Source organism: Nanorana parkeri, unplaced genomic scaffold (assembly GCF_000935625.1).
Source record: "Nanorana parkeri isolate BGI_ZX_2015 unplaced genomic scaffold, ASM93562v1 scaffold762, whole genome shotgun sequence".
Lineage (NCBI taxonomy): Eukaryota > Metazoa > Chordata > Amphibia > Anura > Dicroglossidae > Nanorana > Nanorana parkeri.
The window spans coordinates 570,077-597,494 of record NW_017307030.1 but is presented as its reverse complement, the minus strand read 5'-3'; the positions used below and the strand labels follow the sequence as shown (position 1 = coordinate 597,494).

The window sequence follows — 27,418 nt, the reverse complement described above, 5'->3', positions numbered from 1 at the left end:
AATGAGCAAGAACTGTTCCATATCTTTAAGTGGTGTTTTGCATCCTATGCATAATTCTCTTACATTGTTCACCAGAAAACAGCTTGAATGGGAAGAAAAAGTAGACAGGGCTTCCACCTATTTACAAAATCCTGGGTTTAATTCAGGATAGCGGCCATGTTCCACCTAGACACCAGTTATGTAAGTAAAGAACTATTCACTTTTCAGATTCTTAAAGGTAGTATGCTACTGGCTATCTCAGTCTTCAGTACTTTGTGTCACTGATTTAGAACAAGCATGCAGCAAGTTGAAAGAGAAAAAAAGCCAAATCTTTTTTTGGTAGCATCCAAATACCTCTCAATACAGGTTTTATTTAAGAAGATGCCTGTAAGAAGATTGCTTAAAGTACACCTCTTCTTTTATGCAAGCAAAATAATAAACAAAACATGACCCCCCTCTTCTTTACATAGCATATAAAGTTGGCATCAGATACTTCAATGGTGGAGTGGTACGCTGAAGGCAACAGAGCGTTATCTGACAGGTAGGTATTGTGTTTGCCAACAATAAAGAAGGAAGAAGCTGATGGTAATAAGAAGCAGTTAACAGATCAATGGATGGCTTACACCCTTTAGCCTCCAGTGTTATACCACACTCTAAGTTAGATGAAGCCATCTAACTTAGATCCAAAATAAGCATGTCATCTTGGGTTACCTGCAATGACCTTCAAAAGTACTGCTACATTCTAATCATAGGTGTTAACCAGCCTTCAATCCATAGTTAGATGTCACATGATTGCTTAACACAGACATTTACTGAAGATACTTTATATTCCCCTGGCTCTGATGGATTGATCCAGACTCCTAGTTTGGAGTTTGAGAGATTTTGTAACAATTGCCAAAGCCCTGATGAAGATAATTGTTTGGGCCCTGAAATGTGTTGGATGTCTCTCAGTACCCTTTTTAACATTTGTGGAATGATAAAATACAGATTTTTATAAATGGGTTGGGCGCTCATTCTGGTTCGATTACATGTCAAATGATATTGGAGCTCTCTGGGTTTAGTGTGTTCCTTGAAACTTTGTATCCTCACAAGTGACAATTTTATTTCTACTTACAACTCCATACGACAAAATTCCTGGACATTTATCTGACTTTTAATTATAATCACCAACAAAGCAAATTCTTCACAAGAGGTAATTTACTAATCTCAGGTGATTTTAAGAATGATAGAATTTGAATGTTGTAGCTTTGTTTAAGGTCCGGCAAAAGTCTTTCAGCCATGTTAGCTAAGATGCTTTCCTTAGCTTACAGTGTTAGCTTTCTGTCACTATGTGTCTTTGCAGAAGGCCCTCTTAACTCCTTCAGAGACTTCAACTTTTTCCCTTGTCCCACGATCTTCCTAAATGCAGGCAATTGTCGGCAACTCACATGACAATAAAAAAGGAGGCTTGCATAGTCTTTTATTTAAATGCTGGTACATAGGCAATAACACTTACAAAAACAGTGCTTTTGACACTATTGTGGATCAAGCATGCAGGTGTGTGAGTTGCTTAGATCCTGCATTTTGGAAGGACATGGGACAAGTGTTTGAACTAAGCACTTTATTGTGGATGAATTAGATAACAGAGATAAATGGTCCATTAAAATATACTTTAGGGTTTAGGTTAGCACTGTGTCTATTTATTTATATATATATTTGCTAATATCATATAGATATTCATACGAGGGGCGTGGCCTGGAGACTCATGTGAGCGGACGTGTCTGAGAGAGCTCCGGCACGAAATCCTGAAAATATCCTTTACATCTTCAGTTCTTACGTGCAGTCGCCACCTAAATCTCGTCTGTCTACTTACCGGACCCCTTGAGACTGTCAGCTACCACTCTGTCACCCTCCGCTTTCTTGGGATGTCAAAAACGGACGATGAGGCCCTCACTGGAGGTATTGACCTGCAAGATGGCCGCGGCTCGCGTGCCCCTGTCCAGACCCCTCGCAAACAACAGAGGGGTCGCTCCAGGGATGTCGCCTCGAGGCTAGAGAGGTTTGCAAGGGGAACCCCGAGAGGACCCTGCCGCAAATTGCGGGTGACGGATGCAGGCTCTGGTACCCTGCTGGCCTCCCGTTCGGCCACTGGCTCGGACGGCTCCGATCCTGATGATGGAGGGGTGAGTGACACGTGTGCTGCCCCCTCTACCAAGAAAAAAAAGCCCACGCTTAAGGATGTTTTTTCGGCCATTCAACGCTGCAACTCCTCCATATCCTCCCTGACAGACCAGGTGCAGGGGATGCGGGCGGATATATCATTCCTACGGCATGACCTTCAAAAAGTCCGAGACCGGACCACTGTTCTGGAGGGTCGGCTTGGTGATCTTGAGGATGCCAATGCCCCTATCCAGGCGGACCTCAAGTCCGCCCTTCAAAGATCCGCGGAGAACTCCCTTAAAACTGAGGATATCAAAAATAGACTGCGGCACAACAATATAAGAGCTGTTGGGATCCCTGAGAGATCAGAGGGCCCCAACCCCACTATATTTGCTTTTAAAAAAAAAAAAAAAAAAGATATTCATACAGCAGCTTAGACTTATTTTAGTTATCTAGGGAAGTATGTTTAGATCATTACACATCTGTGAACTTGTACGACATCCCACCCATGGTGTTGGCTCTCACTCCTTTCTGTGCAGGCCAAGGCCACTTGAGTTCCTAAACACCAAATTAATCAAACCATGACTTCTGGATTTGGCTTTGTGCATAGCCCTTCCCAAAAACCCATGCCACAAACCCTTGCTCGGGATGTCAAAACCTGAGGGTAATAATTTAGAGAGAATAGGAACATTTAAAAAAGTGGGTGGCAAACTACAGTATATCTCGTAGCTATAGGTGATTATAGATCCAGCATTAATAACAAGGTCCACCTTAAACACCAGTGGGGCCGTAAAAGTTAGAGGTTTCTGTGTGTGCAAAGTACAAAAGGAATCCACGGAGAAGCAGTGTCAATACAAATTTACTGAAAAGTTCAAAATGACATATACAAACAAATGAATAAATATGAGAACAGAATACTGATTAAAAAATCGTAAGCAGACTGCAATGATTTAGAAAAACAAACTGCCTGGTCATAGATGTAGATGAGGACAGCTTAGCAGTTAGGTTATTGTCGATGTATTTTGTGGGACATGAAACAAACTCAAAGAAACTCTTGTATTCCAGACTTAGAAATGGACTGACATGTTCTCTTTGAAATGTGTTGAGTGGAACAACCTGCAGGATAGGTTCATTAGGGAAAAAGGAGACCAAGGTCACAGTAGACTAACCTTGTCGGACAGTTTTGAAATTGAAAGTCTGAAAGCCTCCTGTCAGGGCAGACGAATCAATAACATCCACGCCATACTCGCTCTGGCTCCTTCTATATAACGTAATTCCCACCACCAGCACGGCCACAGCAATGATGGCTGCTCCCAGACCGGAGTACAGAGCAATGTCACTGGCACTCTCAGCGCCTGTACAGAAATGAAAGAAGAAAGGAGGAAAAAGAAACAAAACAAAATAAATTACTTCAGAGTACTCCATGAAATCAACACCGTTGAGGGACTATGTGGTAAAATGCCATAAAGAAACCAATGTTCAGGAATACAGAATTCTGTTTGTGTCAGAGGAGACATGTAACTGAAGCAAAAACAACATTTTTTCATCTGCTGTCCAGAAAACATATTTTTAGGGTGAAGGTAAACATTCAAAGGAGTTTATACAGCTTATACAGTTAGCCCACATGGGAGACATGTTTGTATCTATGAGCTCTTTTTGGATTTTGCAGACTGAAAGGAATCATTCCATTTTACATTAACATTTCTATGAACCCTGCAGACATAAACACACGTTTGGGGTACACTTTATGCCAGTTTTCCTATTGTGTTTAAACTTCAGACATTGCAATCGAGATCCAGCAAACATAAACTATGTGTCTACTTTTATCATCTCCTGCCATTAGCCCATGCCTACTAGAGATAAACTGTGGCTTCAGGTCAACCATGAGTTCAACCTGAACCCAAGTTGTTTGCTGAACGAGTGAACAATTTAGCCAGTTTGCCCACCTGGAAGAACCTCCGTCTATGCCATATTGACCCTCACAGCATCACAGGTCTGCCCCACGGTCTTATAGGTTGTTATGGTGCACCTGTCTGTGTCTTAGCATTCAATTACACTGCTAGGACATTGACAGTCCTAGGTTCAGTTTGATTGGATGGATTTCTGGCTGGATTTGGTGGTTGCAGAGGGAACTGCTCCCAGGCCAGCTTGTTCATCACTAGTGCTTACATGGAAGAGGATTTCTAAAATACCTTGAGTATAAACAATGGCATGAGGTGGTAAGAGATCAATCAACCATTCTTGGTCTATTCTCTTTTCTTTTTTTATACACAAGGAGATTGGAGGGAAAGTCTTTAGTTCTCTTTTCTATGGTTTGCATTTGATACTGTTATAGCTATTTTATAATATGCAATGTTCCTTAACATGAAACATTGTAAAGGATTGAAAGCAAAATCCTGCTTAAGAGCAGCAACCACAATATAGTTACTATTATTTTTTATTAGCCAGAAAAGTCTATTCTTTATTGCTGTTGAGGCCAAACTATGTGAAACTAGCATGTAGGTCTGCCATAATGGGCAATTTGTGGTATATACAGTACTTGTCCATTGAGGCAAAAGCTTAGGGACCCACTGTGACTTAAGTTCCACTTTAAAGCAGCATCAATCATAATCCAAACTTCAGGTGACTATAATGAGGGTGGTAATAAGTAATGTTATTGTACCACAATCATGCGTTTGCCAACATTTCCCAATGATCAATTTCAAGCCTTTAAAATGCCCATGAATTCTTCTAAGATTAATTTATGCTGATTTTCTTTCACAAAGTTGCTGTATTAGAAGAATAAATGCATAATTGTTAAATGTGTAAGTATGTGAAGATTACATTTAAACAGTTACCATGATGACTGCCTGATGTGCCATACAATAATAACCTACTATAAGACACCGCAAGGGAAGAAATTTAAACTGTTAAACATAACAAGATTGTTATATTACACATAACTGAGGGTCATAAACTCTACAGATACATTAGAATATGAACTGTATTACAAGCTAGAATTTCAGCTTAACTACGTAATGTATACCAGTAGCTGTAATTCATGAAACTAGAAATATAAATATAACGCCCCATACGCAATACGCAGTACCAACACCTCACAGGCAGTTATATGAATCTGTTGCAAATTGCCCCATATGCTAAATGGATGGGATATTTCTAAAGGTAATTCTGATTAACACCCCAATGTGTCTTGTTGATGCAGAAGCGCTTTATCATACGCGTGGCAATGCAGTGTGTTGCTGTCCAGTGGGAGGCCAAAAACGGTGGAGGTCTGATTTTTGGGCCATTAAGGTGCATTGCTAGCCCATTCATTTTGAAGCTACAGTTAACAAGGGAATATTCACTTAGCTTAGTGAATGAGGTGAAAATTCACTTTGCAAAGAATACCCAATCAGGTGCAAGAAAAATATGAAAAAAATACTGTTTTGTTTCGTTTGCACATGATTGGTTCATAGAAGTCAACACAGCTTCACTTCATTCACTAAACTAAGTGAACATTCCCTTGCAAAGTAAACAGCATATTTGTCTTTAGTAAATCAACCCCAATGAATCCACAGACTTTATTTGGATGATTGCAAACAGGGTGGATTATTTTGCTATGAGACACTATTATTTAATTGGTCTATGTATGGATATATCACTCTGTGATTCAAGAATGTGTACTTCCAATCATATCATTGGGACTGTTTGATTTTTGGATAAGAGCTAGTTTTTGTTATATACATAATACTTCTGGTCCATCTGCAGCTGTTTATGACATTGCTCTATAATCCACTCTAAAAGAATGCCATTATTTGAAGTACTGAAGAGCAGCCTGCCTTCTTGGGACAGGAGTTTTTCCCTATTTTATATTATACTGCTTGGCTGTTTGATCTTCACAGCTGTACTACACAGTCTGCACTTGAACAAAGGATCACAATTATTTATACTTACAATGATATGCTACAGTGCTATTTATTGTATAGCTTCCCGCTATTAGTTGGGAGCTTCTGCATGAAAACAAATTTATTTTTTTGCTTTCTTTAAAACATTCATCATTGCAATAGTGACATTCCAGTACAAAATACCTTTGCCCCTTTTTTGTGGATTACAATTTATTTAATGGAGCAGTTCCATTTTGGATGTATGAATTTTGTGGGATTTTGGACCATCTATACCAATATCATATAACATCTTTATAAATATATCATAACAAATGCAGTTCACCCCTACTTTGTCTTCACAAAGCAGGAGAGTTCAAGCCCCAGGACATTTTTGTTGGTATCTTTTGGTGCAGGAAGGTAATTAGCATAAAGGTGTGGGGGTCAGGGTTACAAGATGGGATATTGTTAGTGTTGTGCTTGCAGGCAGGTTAAGTTTCAGTGTTGGAGCTGCAGTAAGGATTAGTATGAGCAATGAGCATACAGGGAGACTTAGCGTGAGAGTTACAAAGATGGTTGATGTAAGGGTTGGATTTACAAAGAGGACTGGTGTCAGAGTTGAGTTTACGAAAAGGGTTAGTGTGAAAGAGTTACATGGAGGAAAAGTATAAAGGTTGGAGTTACATGGAGGGTTAGTGTGACTGTCAGGTTTACAAGGAGGATTAATGTAAAAGTTGGAGTTACAGGCAAGGACCGTGTGAAGGAGTCTTAGAGCACAGCATTGCTCAGAGCCAAACTCCTGGCCTTGAAACCTTGTGTACCACTGTCTTCTTTCTCAGTTAGCTACTTTTAACACTAGGTCTAATTACTTATACTAAAAACTGTAAAAATAAATCCCTATTGAAGCACCAGAGAAAGCCACCCCAATTAGAAGTAAGTAAGCACCGCCACTGACATCAAACAACACACCGTATCAATATATAATCATTAAGACATTCACAAAGTTCAATGATTAAAGATGGTGTGTTCTGCAAAAGCACTAATCCCTCCTGCAGAATCTCAAGCACACAAGGCTGTAAAAACTCCCAAGGCATGCCTACTACCTTTTTAATGTTTGGCACAACCTTTGAGCATAATATAGCAGCCCAGCTAAAGGATTGCTGCTATCCTGTTGTAAGCCATGTTAAGCTAAAGGACACCCTTTTCTATGAACCTTTGCCCCTTCTCACTAAGCTCCAAAATCTTTTGCTTGTTGTGTCATGGCTGGTGCAAACAAAGCTGCGTCTCCACTTGACATACTGACTACCCACAGAATAAAGAAATGTCAATTTATGTATGACCCACATATTTCATTCTTGACAGGCTTTCTTTAAGTTAATCCTTTATACCTGGTAAAAAATAGAGCTCCTCAAAGGTATTCCCTGCACTTAATCAGTGAAGTTTGTCTGATTCAACAGTATATCTGATTAATTCATAGAAAACATAAAACATGAGCACAAAGAACAAATTATCAAGTAAAAACCAAGTGGGTGTTAATTTGTTTTAAGAACATAACAAAAAATCCCTGCATCTTGTTTACTGCATCACGAGATCTGCCTGTCCTTGTCCTCACTTAGGGTAAATGTATCTGGATGTAGGTGAGGTTTGATTGCTGGTTCTGTAGTGAGGACAAGGACAGGCAGATCTCATGAATTGCTGTTCCAGAAGTAAGATCTGCACTCCTACATGTCGACAAATATTTTGCCTGCACTTAAAAAAATTGCCCCAGGGGCTTCACTGGCTCCAAATATTTAAACTCTGGAGACCTTAGACCTTTTGCTCTTTAAATCCCCCTGGGTCCTAAATCATTCTTTGTTTGGATGATGTCTTGGTTATACAAATATATTTTAAATTTTACAGTCTACTCTAACATACTCTAGTAAATTTGGAAACATTTATTTTTATTTAATATTTAATAAGAGAAAATTCACGTTTCTGTATTTCTTCCCAACACAATGTTTATGGAATCTGCACACCCCCATATGCTGTATGTACTGCAAAATATAATCAACAAAGTAGAATGGTAAAGCTTAAAGTTAACTTATGCATTTTACTTGAGGAGAGCTTTGCTCATATTTAGACACTGCAAAGCCCACAGGGGGAAAACAGTTTGCAGAAATTATCTGCATAACATTAAGGTAAGTTGAACTTTGGTTTTTAATATTTTACAGGTTTGTGATCGCTAAAATAATTGATATTGTGTTCACTTATGTGAGCATTTGATGTTTGTGCAGTAACTGCACTTATCATCCAGATCATCCAACATCATTGCTGCAACCTGGGGGTTTATTTGTTTTTAAAAAAAGAACCCATGACTCTAATGGTTAAAGTATCTAAAGTTAAAGTGTGACAAAGTTAAAACCCCCTGCCAAAGAGAATAACCCTCTCTGTACTGGTGACCATCCTCACCAGGACATAAAGTAATGGGAAATGCAAAATGTTACATTTGCTCCATAACAGGAACAGAGTGGACGTTTTCCGCTGGCACATGTGTTCTTGGATACCACTAGGATGGGATTTCCCCTCACTCTGAAAAACCTTACTATCAATTACTGTTATGTCTTCTAGACAGTAAGTAAAGGTGTTCTGTTACACAGTTGTAAATATATGACAAAGTCTATAGTCATAGTTAATATTCATATTAATGTGAAATGAGAATTTATATAGGTTTTTTTCTTTCAGCCGTTTGCTCATTAGTATAGTATAGCTAATTATTATACTGACATCGTGTGGCCATTTAGGGTTATTGCACCATGTTTTCTTGTGTTTCCTCTCATCTGTGATGTATTTCCCCTTTCTACATGAGTTGTCCTTACTGGCATCAAGATGTGTGTCAGTAACATGATCACATGTTAATCTTCATTGCATGCTTGGAAACATTACTATCTCTGACCTTCAAATACCGTCTGTTCATTCACCTGCTGTAACCTGTTGTCTGCTGTAACCCTGCTGCAAGCAATAAAGCAATTTTTGGATACAAAGGTATTTGGTGAGTTCAGCTATCTGATAAGTATTGTCTGCATTGATTATATCTTCTTATACAGGTCAGGCATAGAGGTCTTGGCAAGGGATAAATCGCTAATACAACAATCGGAGTCAGAAGAAAGGGGAAATCTTGCCAGTGGGACTTGACAGGTTCCTTACTTTAGCTAAAACTTTAAAAATGTTTTGGTTTCAGTTGTATTTTAAAGTGACACCAAACTCATGAGTTAAATCTTACAAATGCATTCACGTACCTTTGCGCATCAATCAACTGCAGATCATTAAATGATCTCTAAGTTGGTGCTGACACTGTCCTTCCTTCTGGAGGGGGGCTACTTTTGCTCCACATGGTCCCTGTGTGTGTTGTAAAGTAGCCACTGCACCAAGTTTACTCCTCTGATGGACTACAATCTCATGTTTAGTTTACTAATTTGTATTGAGTTTGTAGTCTATAACAGGAGCAAGATGAAAGCTGTGGCTACTTTACAACACACACACATGAACCACGGGGAACAAAAGTAGCACCCTCCAAAAGGAAGGACAGGGTCAGCACCAATTCAGAGATGATTTGAGGATCTACAGCCGAGTGATACATAAATAAGATACATTTTTGTTAATAGCTAATGTACTTGGATGCATTTTTAGGATTTAACTTGTGAATTTAGTGTTACTTTAAAGTGCATCACGCCCTTGTAAACTCATTGTTGACAATAGCAGTGAGTGCTATAGAATTGTCTATATTCAGTGAATTAGCTATTGTGTAACTCAATTTCTAGTGTTAAGCCAACTGAGCAGCTGTAATTTTTCTCTTCTTGCTTTGCATCAAGGAGTCACAAAAAGTGCACAAATTTAGTACAAAAATGTTCTTGGCACTCTTAGACATTTTTATCTGATGTGTGACTATATTAGTCATTTTGCCAAATGTAGAATGTATAACAAAAATTATGTCACAGAGGGAGAAAAGCCGGTGGCCACCATGGAGAGTTGATACTGGGAACTTCCCAATTCATCTTAAAAAGCCAACTTAATTGGCATTTAATGTAAGATGCTTTCACACATTTGTCTAAAAATTTAACCCAAATGTATACAAGTTCTTCTGTAAGACACTTTGGATGCATTAAAACGATCTGTTAATATTTTGCTATAAGTAGATTTTTAATTGCGGTACTTGTAAACATCCAGAGATTGGCATTAAACACCCCCCTCTAAAGCAGAAAAAAAGAAACCTTGAGCAATAAAACATTTCAGCAAAAAAAACAAACACAGCAACATATGAGAGGCTGTTTGACTCAGATTACTTAACATAAGTACATAGGCAAATATTAAACAAGTTTTATTGAAAGTGCCAGATTTTTCTTTCCCTGTCTGTCGGGCAGCGTTCCTTGTGTTTCAGTAAATTGGTGAGTTTGTTACAAAACACTTAAAGCAGCGGTAAACCCTCCAGAAGAGAAAATTAATATATAATGTATTCTCCTTGCCAGTACTTCATAGATTCTGTTACAATAAATAAATAACAAGTAAACCTTCTAAATACATGTTTTCGTGTGCATTTTCAGTGGTCCCTATCTTCCTTTGGAAGGTGAGACCTGCAAGAGCTGTGGGCAGAGACTTTCAACAGAGTTCAGCATCTTCCATTGACATCATGCCTCGCCACTGGACACAGACACCACCCTGCCAGACCAACAAGCTAAATTTTAACAGCAAGACTTCCTACAGGAGTTGCTCTTAATCTTGCACTTCTGGACTGCCTGGTAGGTGTATCTGCCATTAATGCAACCAGTGACTACAGGGACCATAAAAGCAACCATGTGTAGGAGGGAGTGGATATATACTGGCAGGGTCAATAAGTAATGTTGGCAAATTTTTAGACTGCAAACCAAATTAACCCTGATTGCACCTATAAAAAGAAAGTAATTGGTGCACTGTCAATTTCTGTGCTTACAAACACTTTAAAGTGACCAGATCTCAAGAACTGAAGATTGTGTATGTTACAAGCACATTTAGAAGTTATAATTGTGCCCAGGTAGTACCATAGAAAATGTACCATTTGTCAGGAAAAAGTTCTAAAAAATACCAGTGCACCTCCTGGTTTGAGAGGGTGCTTAGGCATTGCTGTTTTTACAGCCTCATAACTATATCTGCAGTATGAAATCTATGGTACTGCTGTTCTGATTAATAGGCACATGAGATTTTGGGGGTGATTTACTAACCTAAACACACGCACGCACTAGGTGCGTGTCATTTTTACACAGCAAAACGTATTTATCAACCAAAAAGTCTCTAAAAGCATATTTCCACTAATGCCATATATGGAAAAATCATGCACATGATGCATATATAATGCTGCTTCACAGTTTAGACAAAAATGGTTAGCTCATGCATTTACATTCCTGCATTCATCAATGCAAGCAACACAATGTAGAGCTAATGTACACAACATCACCTTGCAATTCATGCAGGGCTTTGCACAACACACCTGCTGGGTGTGTACACACTACAAAGGTGTTTAGATTCCACCCATAGATCATGCTGGGTGTGTACACACTACAAAGGTGTCTAGATTCCTCCAATAGATCATGCTGGGAAGGAACACACTACAGAGGTGAATTTACACAACATCACCTTGCAATTCATGCAGGGCTTTGCACAACACACCTGCTGGGTGTGTACACACTACAAAGGTGTCTAGATTCCACCAATAGATCATGCTGGGAGGGAACACACTACAGAGGTGTATACTTGTTCGTGGCGTGTTTATAAGGTAAGTAAATCAACCCCTTGGAGTTAGATTTGGTGATATAACTATTGTGCTGCTTCACCATTTCCCCAGCTGCGTGTTCTGACATTAGGAAGAAAAGCCTTGCCTCTACCAAGATGGCTACCTCTACACAGATCAATGTAAATGTCCAATCACACACCCAACTGGTATATCCGCTGTTTTCTCTCGGTGGGTGCTGTAGTGACAAGCCAATGGCACCACTGAATATAACATAGAGAGTAAGCCACCAGCACACCAAAGTATTAATCATCAAGACTCCTTTATTGATGCTGGTCAATCATATGATCACAGGAAAAAAAAAGCAACATTTCATAAACACACATAGCCTGATGATGGGACCCTATGTGGTCCTAAATTCCTTTTTTCCTGTGATTTCATGAATGACCAATATCAATAAATGTCCTTTGATTAGCTGTCCTTCACTTATAATCTGGATTTCTTTAATGGGATTTTATTGATTATTGCCCAGTAGCTTCCTATGGAAACCCCAGTGCTCGCTATCTAAGCTCACCACACTGCAAATGAAGGAATAATACTACAATTCTCAGATGCATACACAGCATTTGCCCTTTGCAGCTGTGTGGTAATTTAAGTCCTGATGACCAATACAGGTAAACGGAATGTAAATGTGGTGATATCCAGACAGGCAAATGAGCTGGATTAAATCAATTTAAAATAAAATAAATACACCATATAATTGTAATGTACAAAATATTAACTAAAAGTCTATTTTAAATGTGATTATGCTTGCCAAATGCACCTTCAGATAATGTGGGATCTGCGTGTGTGAGCAGAAAGTAAAAGATTCCGTTTAAAGCATTAGAACACATAGCTGATTAGAATGAACTCATTTACAGAATCCACTTGTGCCCGATAAGAGAGGCGGCTGTTGCTGCCACTTATTTTTTGTCCACATTAAAGGGTCTGTTCACCCAAAATGGGTATTTCCATTCTGCATAAATGATGTTGCATTAAACCAAGCTCTGCCTTTTTACATTCTTCAGGGACAATGTAAGGTATTTACATCTGTGTATCCAGCATTGTTGGCCTTGGGGATAACGTAAGGTATTTACATCTGTGTATCCAGCACCGTTGTCCTTGGGGATAACGTAAGGTATTTGCAACTGTGTATACAGCTTCATTACAAAGGGCTCTTCAGTTTTTGTCTGATTTAAAGCTTACATATGGCCAAGAAATTTAATTTAAAAAGGAAATATGTATATGTGCATACCTGTCAAAATGTTTGTAGCTCTATATAGTGAGTCTTGTTACTCAGACACTTGTTGCTAGGTTACAGGTAAGAAATATAGCTTAGTCAATTTCTTGTGCCCAGCTACCTCACTGAGCATCACCACACTAAAGAGATCATCCAGTCAGTGCCGGATTTATTCTCTCTGCTGCCCCCATGCCAGGATGCATACAAGTGATCTCGGTGACATTGCCGAGATCACTTGTACAAAACAAGCGGCGGCTTCCCTGCTGTAAATTTAGCCATTTTTGCCCAAAGCAGGGCTAAATGTAGAAAATAACTGCCTGCCCAGTGGCCAAAACTGCATGTCCTCGACGTCGGGAGATAGGAATTCCACGCCCCAGCTGCCCCTCTACTCCCTGCTGCCCCGAGGCCAGGACTTGGTTGACCTTGTAGGAAATCTGGCCCTGCACCCAGTGCTTATCCCTCCTATAAGCAAGCTTCTGGTTCATCTTTAATACAGCCTTCAATGGATCATACTGCTGGCTCATCTTGTCTCAGTCTTAGCATATGGAGGTATGGACCCGACTAATGTAAAAATAGGTTTTGGGTGCTCATATAAAAAATGTCAAACATGTATTTTTTTTAGTAATCCATAACTGAATAATAGTTTTTTTTTTTATTTGCTGTGATTTCAGCTTTAACATTAAAATTAATGAATTAATACTGCGGCAGCCAAATACTAAAACTCCCTTGTGGTGATGGAGAAAGGAATCAAATTTGTTAGGGACATCAGCTTACAGAATTCCCAAGGGATTTTTTTTGTTTTGTGACTGCAAGAAACCAGTAGACAATTTCACTCCATTATATTAGTCTCTGGCCATAATGAATACGTTTTCTAACCCTCAGGTTAGGTTCACACCTAGGCGATTCATTGCGCGTTTTGAGTCGAACGATATTGCGCAAAACAAAGATTCACATTGAAGTCAATGGAGGCTGTTCATACTATTGCGGTTTGTCACACGGACAAAAATGTACAGGAGCTATTTTCGGGCGGTTGTCACGCGGTTTGGGTCCCATATACATCTCTATACATTGAAAACCGCGTGACAACCGCACGGTTTTCAAAGAACAGTCGCACAAATTAAAACGTGCGAAAACCGCTCACTAGCTCAGTCGCCTAGGTGTGAACCTAGCCTTAAAGGCCAAGCTTTGTTTCCCCTTTGCTAAGAGCTTGTGCCCTGTCTGCTTTTTACTGGTTGCTATGGATGTTCTGTTCAAAAAGATAAGATTCCCTATGTGTAAATAACTGCACTCTGACTGAACTGGTAATAACTGCTACTCATACAAACTCACAGCCTCAGGATAGCAACAGTGCAAGGAGGGACATTTGAATTTGTATTTGCATATACCAGGGGTAGGCAACCTTAGCACTCCAGCTGGGGTGATACTACAAATTCCATCATGTCTCTGCCTCGGGCAGTCATGCCTGTCAGAGACCTATAATGCCTCATGGCAATGTCTCATGGACACCACAGCTGGAGTGCTAAGGTTGGTTACCCCTGACTAATGCAATTTAACATTTCCCATGTAAAACCAGAACTATATAAAATAGTGAATATATAATCAAGTATTGAAATAAAAAAAAAAATTGAAAAGAGTTTTATGAAAAAGTACTGAAAAGGAATCAATCTAAATAAAATGTATATGCAGATGTGAAGATATAAACCCTGGCACATAAATGTTTTATTAAACTGCAAAACTACAGTTATTTTCAGCTGTACTTTGTCATATAAAGAGACAGCGTGTGACCTCTGCAAACTTCCAGATCTCATTAAAGGTTTTCATTTTTCATCCATGCAGCACTTTCCTTTTATGTTACATGTCTGATGGTGCTCACATTCAACAGAGGTTGTCACCCAGTTTAGCTGACAGTTATATGAATCATTAAATTAACAGTGACCTACAGTACAAGTGCCTATACTTTATTGTCTACCTTAACCAGCCAGTAACTGTATATATATCATTCAAGAAAGGCTCAGACTTGAATGAATAATTAATGCAATTCAATAATTAACTAGCTGAATAATTAATGGAATATAAAATTGTTTCAAAATGTGGGTTGGTGACCATGAGTGAGAGAGGAATAAAGGATAAAACAGTAAAAAAAAAAAGGTAAGATTTCACAAATGTACAAAATTCAATGTAAGCCTTGGTAACACTTGTGTTCCTTTTTAGCTTCAGCAAGATATACTGTATACATGCATGGGTTTTATCTGTGACATATCTACAGTCTTTCCATGATAACATACTCTATACATTCAACTTACATGTGAGCAAGATATTGTAGCGATGTAGTATTTTTCCAATTCCCTTTTGTATTTTTGTGATCTGTCAGTGTGAGCGTTAGTGTTAGTGAGCTTAGCTGTGTGTTAGCCAGGTTAACTGTGTGCTGGCTTGTGTTCTCTAAGTATGTGGCGGTTATTCTCAGTCACCAGCTGTTCTGTGTGTGCTACAGCAGGGTGAGCTAGAGGTAACACTTCATAATAAGGATGTTTAATACCTGGCCAATCAGCAGGCTTGGCTGTTCATGCTGGGAGAGCTACTCAATATCTGAGGCAATTCCTGGCACAACGTCTTCTGTAATCAGCAGTCTAGCCCCCAGTCCTGAGGGCCTAGGGACATGGGAAGTGTGGGATCTCCCCTCCTGGAAGGAATCCCTACATTACTGGCTGCCATGAAGTGCTACAGATGTTGCGAAAACATAGCTGCAGTTGTCCCCTAAAGGGGTGTTGAGTGACGACTGAGTCTGTGTAAGTAACACAGGAACCTTCCCATTGCTGTCCTGCCTTGTTGCTAAGACTGAGCACACACTAGAACCTCAGTTGCAAGGAGCCAACTTTCAAGTTATGTACCCAGTCAGTAAATCCCTATGAGAGAGGGAACCAGAAAGCTAGAAGATTATGCAGAAGAGCAAAGGACTGTGCTTTGGTGTAATTCTACAGGTATCCTGTGCTCCCTTTATCCTCCTTCACTCTTCTTGCTATTAAAATATCTTAAAATCTTAGTGACTGTTGCCCATCATTTATATCACCCAATGACAAGAACCCCACCTGAGGAGGATGCCTAGGACATTTATTATCAAGTAAGTGGGTCTAGGGCATTTGGAATGTCACTAATAGTTACTGAGAAGTCCTGGTCCTTAGCTATGTGTCGGGAAGGGTGTGGGGGGGGGGGATATACCCCAAGTAGTGCTATGTAAACAGTGCCAGGTTTACTCTCTTGTCCTGTGTGAACCATTTGACCCTAAAGGATCTGTTTAACAAACATTTTGAGGCAGTAGAGAGGCTGTATGTGACACCATTATGTGTTTGTGGCCACTCCCACATCATCCATACACTGTTGCTGGTGAAAACTCTAACAAACTGTTCGAATGTAATTTTTGACTTAAAATACAGATATCTCTCAGCTCCCATTTAAATAGAGAATAATTGAATAGTCTAAATATACTGGATATATTTATGCTGACTGGAGTTTTCCTTTAATGTTTTATTGCATGGATGATACACCCTAAAGAGATTAGGATGCATTATCAAGCAATTAATAAGTATTACTTTCCAACGTCCTTAAAATGCACACCCTGAATATTTTCTACTAATCCAAGAGATATTTAAAAATACCATACCTTACCTTTACTTGTATGTACTCAAAAGATAATCTTATTGAATTTCACGCCTCAAATCTATTCACTTAAAACTCAATCTCAATAAACAGGGAAGCAGTCGAGGATTATATTTCAATTAAAGATTACATTCAGGAATGCTAATGCATAATTGTCTAAAATGGTATTTCAAATTGACTGAAAGACACTGTACAGCTTTTATTTTGTAACTTGGCAGAGCTGGACTGGGAGTTAAAGGTAGCCCCTGCATGGATATTGACTGGTAAAACATTGCACATTCCAGAACAGTGATATTGCATCTCTGCCAACCCACTCTTATTGCAGGGCCAGAGAGTCTGATGTACAACTAAAACTAAAATGTATTTTACACTTTTATTAAAACAAGGAGGTCATGGCAGCCCAAGATGCTCTTATATACATCAACCTCATTGGCAGATACATTAGGGCCAGGTGTCCCTGTGAATATCCAGGTCAGGGCATTGCTGGTAGAAGTTAGTTATGTTTAACTTGGCTTATTCTGTAATATTGAAAATGTTTTGCAGAACAGAGTAGTTTCAAAAATGTTCACACCTTCCATCCTGTTCTTGGACAATCAGCATCTGCCTTGACATATTCCATGGTGACTAGATAAAAGTAACTGAGCTACCCATGTGGACATAAATGCTTTCCATGTTCCCGACACTCACTAAAAATGAAGAAGTTGCTTAGATCATTTGTGATCTGTGAGAATTACAGAATAAGTCCTGGTGAACGTGACTAACTACTACTAGGTAAGGGCTAGGTTGTTAGTATAAGAATGTAATTAGGGTTAGAATAGACATGTAACCCCGCAAAAAAATTCATTTAGCGTTGGATCAATTCATTTTTTTATTGGCCATTATCGATTTGGTTCGTTATTTGGATTTCGTATCCGTCTGAATTTTTGTTTCAAAACAATCTAAATTGTTGTTTTGGATGTATTCACATAGGGTTCTTTAATTATAAATTAATTTAACTTAATAATTTTTTGGGGGGAGGGGGGTTTGGGTCATTTTAGTTTTTACACCATGTACTCTCCTGTAATGTTGTATTGTCTTATGGCATTATGGGAGTTTTGAAACCTGACAAAATCTCAAGTTCCCCAAGAAAGATGGCACTTGGTTCTACTCTTTCTTATTCTCATGTCCCACTGTTAATCAGGGAAGCTGCCCATCACAGTGATAGACCAATACAGAGGCACACAATATTAAAGGGGCAGGGTCAAGCACTGACTTCTTAGAGGATGTGGGGATTTGAGCTTTTTTGGCTTCCGGGGATAAAGCTCAGACATCTGGAAATATCTTCTTTTTTAATTGAAAGTGGCTGTCTAAAACGTTAGGATAGGTACACTTTACATGGTATTAGGTAGAGGAAAAACAAATCTCAAACATTCTGATTTATCTTTGAATTATTACCAACAGGACTGAATAAATCATTGGTAAAGCTGCATTCATTGGAATATGTTTAACTATTCTTGAGAAATAAAAAACAAAATCATGTTCTCCTTCCTGAAGTCCAGAGAGTGCCCTTTGATTCCTAAAACTGCCCATTCTGGTCTGCAGTCCAAATGCCAAGCCCTTGGCAATAATACATTTCATCAATGGAAAACAAACATACCAACATATGCAAGGTTGTTTGCCTGAGATTACTTAGCATAAGTACATAGGTAAATATTAAACATATTCTGCTGAAAACACCATATTTCCCTCTTTCTGTCTCATGGGAACTATTCCTTGTGTTGTTTCAGTTGATCAGTGAAAATGTTACAAAACACTTTGTTAATGTATATTAACGGAAAGTGAAAGTCTCTATTAACTGTGATTATACTTGCTGAACGCACCTGAAGATAATTTAAGATGTGCGTGAGCACAAAATGAAAGATTCTGTTTAGAACATTAGAAAACATAATTGATTAAAATTAACTAATTTATGGAATTCACTTGTTTCTGTTAAGAGAGGCGTCTCTTGCTACCATTTGGGTGCATTGTTAGCATGGTACTAAAGCACACTATAATAAATGATCAGGGCTGGTGGTAATTTATTAAAATGCCCTTTTTTAACTTAGAATGTTTTATTCTTTTTCCCCCCCAAAAAAACATAGTAAACAAAGGAAGACAAGAGGAAAACATGCCTTTGTCCTCATCATACAGGATACAGAACCTTGGTTGATTACAGCAAGAGAGCAGGTGAGTATTACAAGTACAGAGCAATAATTATAGAGCTTGCATCATTATGATATGCATAATGATATAATGCAAATATAGTACAATAAAAGTGCACCTAAGACATCTAACCATTGGTAATTGTTTCCTCATTGCATAACCAGAATCCCTAGGTCAATAACAGTTAGCGGCCACTACTCCAGGAGGGATTCCTGAGATATCAGTACAAAATACCTGTAGGAGTATTGGCTTGAGGTGGGCTGTAGTATGAGTAAGGCAAGGCGAAGGAAAAGTGGGGGAGGAAGGTAAGGTGTTATCTCTCAAGAGTACAAAGCAATAGTCTTTACTATAGCTCAATAAGTTTGCTTTATATATGAGACATCATAACTATTGTTGGAATGCCTCCTAGAATTTGTTTATGTTGTTGGATTGTGTTTTATTGTTCATAAACATCAGCCAGGCATCCCATCGGCAGTGGAACTTAGATTTTTGGTTCGCTCTGTATGCCATCAGTTTTTCGTGTATACAATAGGTTTGCACACAATCAGGGCCGGTGCTAGAATTCGTGCCTACACAGGCAAAGTGCATTTTTGCGCCCCCCGACCCCCTGTATAAACAGGGCATTTTGACACGTACAAAATGCCGCGTGTGTCGGGAAACTCAGGCAGTCGCCGACCAGCTAAATTAGGACCCCACCTGGAGCTCCTCCCACTGGACCAGCGCTGACTCGCCGCTGCTCTCCCGCACCGAGGGTAAGTGAAAAAAAAAAAAAAGCGCAAACATCGGGGCATTTTGACAAGTATAAGCACTTGTCAAAATGCCCTGTTTTTTCCGCCCTCACCCTGCAGCGCCGTAAGGCGGCCGCCTGACTTACCTTGCGGTAGTGCCGGGCCTGCACACAATAGATTTGTTTCCTGTATAGATGGAGCCGTAGGATTAGAATGCCCTTTAAAAATGTGTTGGATTTTACATTCATATCATCACTTCAATTACACCTACATTTAAAGAAGGCATTTATCAAAATATTTTTTATTAACTAAATGGTGATTCCACTCAAAACAAGAACGCTCATCAACACAACACAGAGTCTTCTGACACAGGCCCTTCATAAAGATAACAGAAGCTAAGAGTTTACCAATGCTACTGCCACCATTGGCTATTCAGGATGAACTCCATGAAGTCCTCTTCATATCGAAACTATCATTTACTAAAACCCCACTGCAGCTTTGGACAAACAATGTTTTCTTGTTGAAAATGTTTTTTTGGTGTCCACATGGCTCTAACAAACCTTAAATGTACAAAATTTCAAATATCCTGCATAATTGTGTGACTCCCCCTCCACCACTGTACATCACTGCAGTCAGATCTCAGTGACACAGATGAAACTTGCCATCCATTGGTTCCTTATTAGCCACTTGACTATGCCGTGCAGAAGAAAATAACACATAAAATAGATTTTTCAAGCTGGCAAAACCTCTATTATTTTATCTCTGCAGTAGGAAGATATGACTTACAAGTTGCACAACTCATTTTTCTGAACTGTTGGGTTTGCAGGATGAGCTCATGTGCATGTTAGCAACTTGGGTAAGTCTCAGAAGGCACACATTTTTTTTTACCATAGTATATTTTTGCACATTTTTACAGCATAATCATGAGAATGTAGACATTGCAATGGCTTGCTATGACTCACTGAGATTTTTCAATTTGTTGGTAAAGCCCAATGTGACTGTAAGGTAAGTTCAGCTCCTTTCCTGCTTCAGAAGACCCGTGCAGACTCGATCATGTGCACATACTGTGACCCATTGCCCTGTGCATAGGACCCAACCAGGCATGCATTAGCACAGAAGCATACATACTTTAGCATTAAGCAACATGTGCGTGTGTGAGCAGGCACACTTGGTACTGTTTTTGGCACCGAGCAGTGTTTATAAACTGGAGTGTGACATGGACAGATAGCTGAGTGGTCTTCAGCTAGTTCATCATTTCTGTAACCCAACCTTCTGTTCCAATTTCCTATGTTTGACCCTAATTGCCTTTTGGACCTGCTTCTGAATCTTGTTTACCTATTGTGATCCAGACTTCAATATTGATCTCTGATTTCTGCCTGCTTCTGTTACAACTTGTTGTCTGGCTGTTACTAACCCATGTCTTGCTTCATTATGCTGTCTCTGCCTTCTAATTCTCTACCTTGCTGACCAGCTGTTACTGACAATGACTCAGAACCTGACTATACTCCTGACTCCTTGGGTGTAGAAATGTTTCTGCGTCTGGTCCCTGCTCAGTGATAAACAATTATACTGGTGCGCATATCTGATGAACTGGTCTGCCTGCAACTTCTACCTTCCTACCCCTCTGTGTCCTCACATTTCCTGTCACTATTTCCAGGGGTGTTGGACAAGAGGTGCAAGAAAATAACCCTCATTAGCTTCCCTCACCTGGCTCTCCACCCAAGTATATGAATGATTAGACTGACTCTTCCCACTTCTTATTGAGAAGAAAGGCAAATAATAATCTATATTAACCACTACAGGTAGTCAGGGGAGCCACATGAGAAGCAGCATCACACATTGTATAACAGGTTACAGGCAGATGATTTCCATTTCCGTCATACTTGGGTAGACACCTGCTTGTCTATGCAACGTTTTACACAGAAGTCAGCAAGTAGTGATGCAGGAGCAGCAGAATGCCCTAAGAACAGGTTGCATGCTATCTAATTATTCTATGTCTGGCTGTCATTGAGTTCTTAGTACAATAAAGCATATATAAGCCGACTGATGCTCCTTAACATTGCTTTTTCACTACTGACATTATAGTGACATTTGTTGTCAAATTAAGTATTCTGCTTGACACAATCCCTTTAACAGTAAAACTGTTTTAATCTTGTATAAGCAGTGCAGGAAGCTCTTAGCCCAAAGTCTGAGATGAACATATTTCATACAGATAATATTTGTATGGTCCATTGAACAAACTAATGTTACAATTACCTATAGGAAGAACTGACGTTTTTTTGGTGTAACATAGAAATATCAAGCTTGCAATGAGACTCAATAGCGTGGAACCTTCAAAGAAGGAAATGTAGTAGAGTTTAAGTGTCACATTACAGCAAAGAACAGTGCAGGAAAAATTTAGTAATCAAGGTGAAACTGCACCTAAAAAATGGTCCCCAGTCAAGTTACAGTATAACACCAGTCATTCGTGAAACTGCTCTTGCCACACTTGCCTGATTATTGTAGAATGTCATCATTAGGATTCTGAACACGCTGATGGCCGTAGATTCAGCTGCCAGTGTGACTCAGCTCTCAGTTGACCACACAGTGGACATTATGTGGAAATGTATAATGGGCACAGAATGAAATAATGTGACTTATACCTCTAATTATACTGCCGTTTAATAATTTAACAGCGTAAAGGGGTCCAAAGATTTATATAAAATGTCTTTCAGCAAATGCTCTGATAAAAAAAAAAAAAATCAACAGTACAATTTGTTTAACTGTGGACTCCAGTGTGATGACAGCACTCACAGCCTGAAGTCCATAGGGAGTTAAAGGCATCATGGGACATCAGTGTAATTGGAGAGCAATGAAAGCAGCCCAGGGAAGAGCATTGGGTGGGCATTAGACTTCTAGAGCCAAAAATGTAAGTATTAAGGCTTTAAGAAAAGCAGAACACTATCACACACTAGCTAGGGGCAGTCTAAAAGAGGACAGATAAAGATTAGGTTAGGGACAGCTTAAAGTGAGGGAGCAATATCAATTGGAAGAGACCTTTAAACCTATCTTGGTTGCTTCATTATTTTGCACAACAAAAAGCCATGTCAAACAGATTTTTTTTCGGTTGCATGCAGCTTGTTACACCTATCTTGTGAGCAAGTTTTCTAGATCACAAGCTCAAGGTTTTGAAGCCAATGGACTGGCATAACAGCCAAGTTTGAATTTTCCAAACAACAGTTAGTTAAGCATTTTCAGGCTACATACTACTCTCAGAACAGTTTTACTTTATGAATTCAAATTAAATGAAGTTCATTTAATTCCAATTTATTCTATAAGCAATTAAGGATACTTGTCCTAACATAATCTTGAAGTTAAGTAATCCAGAAAAAGGTTCCATGCATCTTTATTGAATTATTACTATTCTGTAATATAAAATGTATAATTGGTATGCTAATTCCCAAAATGCTGTAGTATTATTTTGGAATTAGGTAAATGCGTGAATTTACATATGTATTCTACTCTGTTTGGCACTTTGTATGACTGACAAGCATGTTCTACAGAGTCTCCAGCTGGCTTCAACCAATTCCCACCCTTCAAAACATATACTAGTTATGTGTGAAAGCTGGTATATTGAATCACTGTTGGGGTCTGATATTTCTCATGGAGTGAGATCTCCCTGCTGAGATTAACATTCCCAGTATTCCCAAAACAGCCAATAGAAGATTTTCTCTCTCTTGTCCCTGCTGTTCATAGATACTAAATAGTGGCTGAACATGCCTAAGAGATGCAAGTGCAGAGCAATATTTTTTTAACAAACTGTTTAAAAAGCTACTTAAAAATACACGTGTGAGTTAGGTATTGTGGTAGGTGAGAAAGGTAGGCATGCAAAACCCTGCCTCAGCCTAGTGCAATTGGTTGGCAGCCATGTGGGCATTTCATTGGACTAAATGTTTGGGTGAGCTCACTAGAGTAAGTCCATCAGCAGTTTTTAACAGCCAGTCACACCCCAAACATACAGTATATATTAGTTATAGCTGGAGTCAGCTTAAAAGTCAGCCACTGGCTTCTTTTATGTCTTGGGTATTGCAAATGTGAGATCTCCCTGCTGTACTTCCTAAATTTGTTCCACCTTGGAATTTTGTCATCCTGCTGTAAGTGAAGATCAGTCGCCCTAAGGACATGGGCACTTGCTAATGCATGCGCTTTGGTACATTACTCTCCACATATGGTTGTGACCGGTGGCTTGCTTCTAAATTCTAACATTTGTGCATGTGTGTTTGTGCATGTCTGGCATCCACATGTGCTTATGTACGTCCAGTGCCGATACTGGCTCCAAATGGGCAATTTTAGACCCTGCCCCCTGGGTGGTCTTCAGCTTATTACCTGTTTGATCTGACCTATGTGCATGGAGAGTAGTGTTACTGGCCTGGCTTTTGTTCCTAACTTGACTGCAGATTACCCTTTTGCTACTACCTTGATATCTGCTGACCTAGCTTTACCCTTTCTCCTTGCTACTCCCTGCTATATTCGTACCTCGCCAGTTACTGAATGTGGCTTCCCTTTTGACATCACTTCTTTCAGCTCATCAGGTTCCTGTTCTACCTTTCTGATTCTGACCTTGGCCTGTCCCAAGACCTGCTCATATCTGAGTAGCCTGCTTTGCCAAGTCCCTCTGCTGCCTGCAGTAATCTACATTTCTCTTGTTGAGACAGCCCTTCAACTAGATTCCCCATTCCGTTTCCAGCCTATTTATACCTACCAGCTCTGATTCACCTCTGTTGCTCTTGTGCTACCTGTTGCCACTACAAGGCTCATTTGGGCTGGGGAAGCAAAATAGACTACCAACTCAGTCTCTGATCATGAATGGGACACTTGCCCACTTTTGTAGGTCTCAGCACACGCTGTTGCATTCTTTATTGTTGGAATACACATTATTGTATCTATAGCAATAACTCCTGCAGTATAAAATTCCGGTCACTAGATGACAGTGTTTCTAAGTTCTGTTATATCTATGGTAGATATACTGTGTTGTATTGAATAAGGTAGAAAATAAAGCTGTGGCTTCCTTCCTGTTTTCAAGCAATGCATAGCATGCATAGCTGACTGTGTGCTCGTGTTTCTCTGTGAGGCTGTGCAAAAGGTCCAACATTTATAACACATAATAAATAACATTAAAAAAATGCAGAGTGGGATCTAAATGATGGCCACAATAGGCACGCAAACACAGGAACTCAGGCATAGAAGAATGTAAAAGAATAGTGCTGTTTTTTTCGTGATTTGAGGTACATTTACAGACCATCCAAAGTTAATGGGCTTAGTTAATAAAATGTCTGTTAACACATGCAAAGGTTTAAGTGGGCACTGATGCTCCAGTAACATCTAAAACACAGTTTTGAGTGGACTGGCCCTTTATAGGATCTAAAACAATATATTTTTTAGACTCCCTTAGACCTCAGGAGACACCATGGCAGGCAATTCTTTAAAGTAAAAGGTATCTTCCAGGTTGGTACTATTTAAGCCCATTGTTCCGTGATGTCAGAGGTGTCAACTTTGCATGCAGAATTACAAGCTTATATGGCATGAGTATGATAGCCATATGCTCTTCTGGAGGATATTTTTGTATCAATATATCAATGCATACTTAAACTCATTTAAACCAGTGATATAGAGTAAATGCTGGCCTGGAATTCAGATCATAAACTATTGATTTCAATTAATGCCTGTGTACTTTCTTTATTCAATGCTACGGAAAGTAGACTAATGCTAATTTTTGCAGGAAATAGCATTTCAAATGGTGCAATTGCTTGTCCACAGATGACCACACACATCAGTGACACTCAAGGCAAGGTCAAGGTCATTCCAGAAATGCCATTCAGCAGTCTTTCTCTGTTTTTGTGTTTTTTTGCACAGTTGATTGAACAGATACTGTTAAAGTTGTAATACTGAATACAACTCAGATACAGCCCTTACTCTCCACTTTAGAAAGCACTAATTCCAGAAGATATAGAGATGTCACTTGTATCAAAGATCTGAATTAAAGCAAGTCACTCTCCAATGGACCACAATGCAGGGAATCAAAGATGAGAATGCTACCAAGGACAAAAATGATAGAAAGTGCCACTCCTCCCACGCACACTTCACTGTTGTATACAGATGATCAAAGTGAAGGAGCAGAACAATGAAAGGCAATTTATATCATCCACTTCATCTTTTATACCTGTATACCTCTACTACTTATTGACCACTGCAATTTTTACATTTTCGCCATGAGCCTGTTCTGTTGGTGATAACTTTGATGGCCATTACTTAAGATAATAAATACATAGTTTTTATTTCTGGGGAAAACATATGTTCTCATTTGGAAAAATTATTTTAAATCCTATGGAATCTACAGGCAAAAAGATGTAAAAAAAATAAAAACATATTTTTGATAATTGCAAGTTTTTGAAAAAAAAGTAGTATTACTGTACATGAAAAGTATACATTGTATCCTAAAATGACATGAAAATTAAGTTTCTGGTACAAAGCTTCGCAAAGTTATTTACAAATGAACGAGTTTTATCTTTTATGGGGTATTTATTTTTTAACTTTTATTGGCCGTAGTTCTGATTTAACTGTAACTTGTTTGTGGTATATTTGGTCTCTTGTGTAGTATCCAATATGTTGGAAGCCTAATTCACTCCATTAAAAGGATTAGGACTGGGAAACATATGCCCAGCGCCAAGAATCCCAAAGTAAAACATCCATCAAACTTTTCTAAACCCTGCCTACATAAACATAATAGGGATGATTTACCAAAGGAATATGTTTTTTTAGTTAGCTCACTAAACCTGAAACTGAACTGAGAGAGAATTTAAGGCCTGGTTCACAGCTGGGCGTTTTACAGCGCGTTCCTACGCGCTGTGAAACGCTCAACATGTGAAAACCAATAATCGCCTATGGGCATGGTTCCCACCTGGGCGTTTTACAGAACGAGCTGAAAAACGCCCTATGCCCAAAGAAGTACAGGAGCTTCTTTGGGGCGTATTTGCCGCGTGTATCCATTAGGATACAGCCAGATAGCCCTCGGAAACGCGCGTTTGTCGCGCGTTTCTTTTATCGCAAATCACAGTAAAAACGCACGAAACGCGCGGCAAACATGCATATTCCGTACGCCCAGGTGTGAACCCAGCCTTAAAGTCCTCTTTTTTTTACTGCTGATTATTGTGATGTGGTACTCCCTCTTATCTTATGCACTCCTCTATGCATGATGACAGTATAAAGCTAACATGGAAGGGATTTTTTTAACTCCAAGAGGAATATCAATATATGTTGTTTTTTTTTTATTCAGTGGATTATATTTATTTATGATTGGGTTTTGGTTTTCACTTTCACTACATGCAATCATGTGCTGTGTGTTATGTTTTTGTTTTTTCAATTTCACCAAATTAAGGGAAACTTACCCCCTTTTCCATTTGCAAATCTCATGAACCCATATTTTATTCACAATAGAAAATAGAAAACATTTCAATTGTTTAAATTGAGAAAATGTACCATTCTAGGAAAAAAATCATGCACGGTGGTACCTGGTTTCCGTTCGCGAACTCCGCATCGGGTGATGAACACAACCGCAGCCATCTTCCCTGCTCTGACACTGGTCGTGGCTTCATCTAGTCGAGATTGTGGTCTGATCACAGTTTGATTCGGTACGCGTCCAATTCGGTTCGCGACCAGAATCGTGGAACAAATTATGTTCGTGAACCGAGGTACCACTGTAATTTTGAAAATGATGATAACACATCTCAAAAAAGTTGGGACGTGGCAACAAAAAGCTGGCAAAGTAAGTGGTACAAACGAGGAAGAGCTGGAAGAACATTTTCCATATATATATATATATATA

At 39.2% G+C, this 27,418-nt stretch overlaps 1 protein-coding gene across 1 annotated transcript in view; it reads right to left on the bottom strand.

The window, feature by feature from the left end:
• UNC5D (unc-5 netrin receptor D) overlaps positions 1–27,418 on the bottom strand; it is a 490,550-nt gene that overhangs the window by 124,350 nt on the left and 338,782 nt on the right. Inside the window, exon 9 of the mRNA XM_018564580.1 lies at positions 3,288–3,473. Within this exon, the coding sequence (XP_018420082.1) occupies positions 3,288–3,473 (186 nt within the window). The remainder of the gene's footprint in view (positions 1–3,287; positions 3,474–27,418) is intronic.